Source organism: Mastomys coucha, unplaced genomic scaffold (assembly GCF_008632895.1).
Source record: "Mastomys coucha isolate ucsf_1 unplaced genomic scaffold, UCSF_Mcou_1 pScaffold15, whole genome shotgun sequence".
Classification (NCBI taxonomy): domain Eukaryota; kingdom Metazoa; phylum Chordata; class Mammalia; order Rodentia; family Muridae; genus Mastomys; species Mastomys coucha.
Window position 1 is genome coordinate 2097831 of NW_022196897.1, and position 1112 is coordinate 2098942.

The 1112-nt window shown below is 51.3% G+C and overlaps 1 protein-coding gene across 1 annotated transcript in view; it reads right to left on the reverse strand.

Annotated features, from left to right (window-relative positions):
- Positions 1 to 1112, reverse strand: part of Hacd1 (3-hydroxyacyl-CoA dehydratase 1) — a 19921-nt gene that overhangs the window by 4926 nt on the left and 13883 nt on the right. Inside the window, 1 exon segment of the mRNA XM_031371811.1 lies at positions 139 to 260. Within this exon segment, the coding sequence (XP_031227671.1) occupies positions 139 to 260 (122 nt within the window).

Sequence of the window (1112 nt, forward strand, 5' to 3'; positions counted from 1 at the left end):
AGAACACTGCTCATGACCCAAGCAGTAGCATTCTGGCATGGTGGAGCTGTGACCCAGTTGTGGTTCTCCCGTGTTAGCTCAGCACACAAGGTCAGCATGCACCGGGTGGAGGGGAGCTAGAACGCAAGACATTGCCACCTGGCCCATTTAATGAAGTGCGGCAAGTGGTCGAGGAGACTGAATGTGTAGAAGGAATAGCGAGTGATCTCGGTCACAGTCCAGGAGACCAGAAAAAGCACCACGCTCTCTTCGTTCTGGATCTGCAGATTAGAGAAAGCCACAGTGCTATTCAACCTCGGGCTTTTTGTCCGATGATGTAAGTAAAAAAAAATTGTAGATTGTTCGTTGCCCTTTATTATAATGGAATGCAGGACACAGTGAAGTCACCATTACATAATGGTTCTAAACGTGGGACTTAACTGTAGTTGGAGGGGTTGACTACTTACTGATATTTGCTCCCACATTCCCCAGTCCAGCCAGTAAAAGTGATTACTATCCTAGGAAAGCACTGTTGCCTTGAAGGCTGAATGGGGACAATCTGCCCTTCCACTTCCTATCAGTCATCAAGTCACACGCGCTCCTGCAGTACTATAGCAGTCTGAAAGAGAATGGCCCCCATAGGCTCATATATTTAAAGCTTGGAACCCCCTACCCCTATTGGTGGAATTGTTTGGGAAGGATTACAAAGTGTGGCCTTGTTGGGGTAGGTGTGGCCTTGTTGGGGTGGGTGTGGCCTTGTTGGGGTGGGTGTGACCTTGCTGAGGTAGGTGTGGCCTTGTTGGGGTGGGTGTGACCTTGCTGGGGTAGGTGTGGCCTTGTTGGGGTGGGTGTGGCCTTGTTGGGGTAGGTGTGGCCTTGTTGGGATAGGGTGGCCTTGCTGGGGTAGGTGTGGCCTTATTGGGGTAGGTGTGGCCTTGTTGGATTAGATGTGGACTTGGGGTAGATGTGTCCTTGTTGGGGTAGGTGTGTCCTTGTTGGGGTAGGTGTGTCCTTGTTGGGGTAGGTGTGGCCTTGTTGGAGTAGATGTGGACTTGGGGTAGATGTGTCCTTGTTGGGGTAGGTGTGTCCTTGTTGGGGTAGGTGTGGCCTTGCTGGGGTAGGTGTGGCCTTGT